This window comes from Lepidothrix coronata, unplaced genomic scaffold (assembly GCF_001604755.1).
Source record: "Lepidothrix coronata isolate B3197 unplaced genomic scaffold, Lepidothrix_coronata-1.0 Scaffold428, whole genome shotgun sequence".
In the NCBI taxonomy this organism is placed as follows: Eukaryota; Metazoa; Chordata; class Aves; order Passeriformes; family Pipridae; genus Lepidothrix; species Lepidothrix coronata.
In genome coordinates this window covers 1-1,603 of record NW_016690608.1, presented here as the reverse complement: position 1 = coordinate 1,603, position 1,603 = coordinate 1, and the positions used below count along the sequence as shown (strand labels likewise).

Genomic DNA, 1,603 nt, shown 5'->3' with positions numbered 1-1,603 from the left:
GCAAGGGCAGCTCCCACAGGCCTGTTTGGGACCACTCTGCTCCACCCTGTGCCCTCCCTGCTCACCTGCCCTGAGCACCGTAGCAGTACTTGGCGTCCGACACGATCAAAGCCGTCTCCCCCATTTCCAGGAGCTGCACACACAGGTCCAGAGCCTGCAGGGAACAACATGGAATCACGGAATGGTTTGGGTTGGAAGAGACCTTAAAGCCCATCCAGTTCCACCCTCTTAAAGCCCATCCACCTTCCACCGGACCAGGTTGCTCCAAGCCCCAATAATTTGGCCAACATCAGGGAGAGGAGCACGAGGCAAGGGCAGAGGGGCCAGCAAAACAGGACATCACTGACCCCCTGAGGTGAGGTCCTGCCCCACAGGGTGCAAACACAGCAGCGATAAAGCCAGACGAGCTCCCTCCCAGCCCTGACCTGCAGGACATCGCAGTCCCCCAGCGTGAAGGTGAGGGCAGGGTCCTCCTCCACCACGGTGCCATCCTCCAGCGTGGCCTTCAGGCGGATTGTCACGTCCTGGCCCTTTCGGGGACGGGTGTCCACCCCCTGGCCCGGCACCAGCGTCTTCTTCTTGAGCAAGCCGCTCCCTGGGCACGGAGAAGGACACGGTGGGGAGGGAAAAGCCCGACCCCCCCCCACCCGCCCTGAGTCCTGGCCGGCCTTCACGGCACCGAGAGCACCGGGGAAACCCCCGAGGCCTCAGAACCAAGCGCCTTCCCACCCCCGGGGCTCTCACCCAAAACATCGAGCCACTCCTGGGGGTCCCCGGGCGCGTCCCCCCCGCCCCGCTCGGGGGGCTGCGCATCCTCCCGCGGCGGGGCCGGCGGCCGGGCCACGTCCTCCAGCGGGGGCAGCTCGCTCAGGTCATCCTCCTCCTCCTCCTCCTCCTCCTCTTCCTCCTCTTCCAGCACCTCGAAATCCTCCGCCGTGTCCAGCGGAGACGCCTCAGCCGCCGGTGCCGGCTCGGTGCCGGTGCCCACCCGGTCCGGGCAGCCGCTCCCCGGTTCCTCCCCGCTGGACGCCATGGCGGCGGAGCAAGCTGGAGCGGGGAGAGGGGACGGGGGTCGGTGGGGCCTTGCTCTTACCGGGGGGACACGGGGAGCGCCGGGACCCACCGGGAGCAGGGGCTGCGCCAAGGGGGGCAGAGGAATGCGCGGCGCGCCGGGGAAGGGATCGGGCCCGGGGGTGGGAGGGATGGGCCCGGTGGATTTGGTGGGCCCGGCGGGATCGGGGAAGGGGGGTCACGGCCCCGGTCCCCGTCCCGGGACTCCCGCGCCCCCCGCCCGCCCCCACGTGACCGCGGCGCGCGCCCCCCGCCCGCTCTCACCTGGCCCGCGCACCCGCGTCCGCCGGGCCCCGCCCCTCCTCTCCCATTGGCCCGGCACCGCCCACCGCGTGACGCCATTGGGCGGGGAGCACGCCCGTCAGCGCGGCTCGCAGCCGCCTTAAAGGGGCCGCTACACGCGCGGCCGCCGCGCCCCCGGCGGCGCGGGAAGGGGGGGTCTCCGCCGGTCCCATCAGTCCCGCCACCGGTACCGGCGCGGCCCCGTGATGCCCGCGGGGGGCCCGACCCCCTCTCCTCCCCCCCCCCGCCC

The 1,603-nt window shown here is 71.7% G+C and overlaps 1 protein-coding gene across 1 annotated transcript; it reads right to left on the bottom strand.

The window, feature by feature from the left end:
- Window positions 1-37: 37 nt before the first annotated feature.
- On the bottom strand, window positions 38-1,368 carry FKBP8 (FK506 binding protein 8). Its single transcript, XM_017839511.1, has 4 exons — window positions 1,336-1,368; window positions 745-1,047; window positions 426-595; window positions 38-154 (listed from the first exon to the last, which is right to left on the bottom strand). Exons 2-4 carry the CDS (start codon window positions 1,031-1,033, stop codon window positions 62-64), a joined length of 552 nt encoding a protein of 183 aa, XP_017695000.1. The 5' UTR covers window positions 1,034-1,047; window positions 1,336-1,368; the 3' UTR covers window positions 38-61.
- Between the last annotated feature and the right edge of the window lie 235 nt (window positions 1,369-1,603).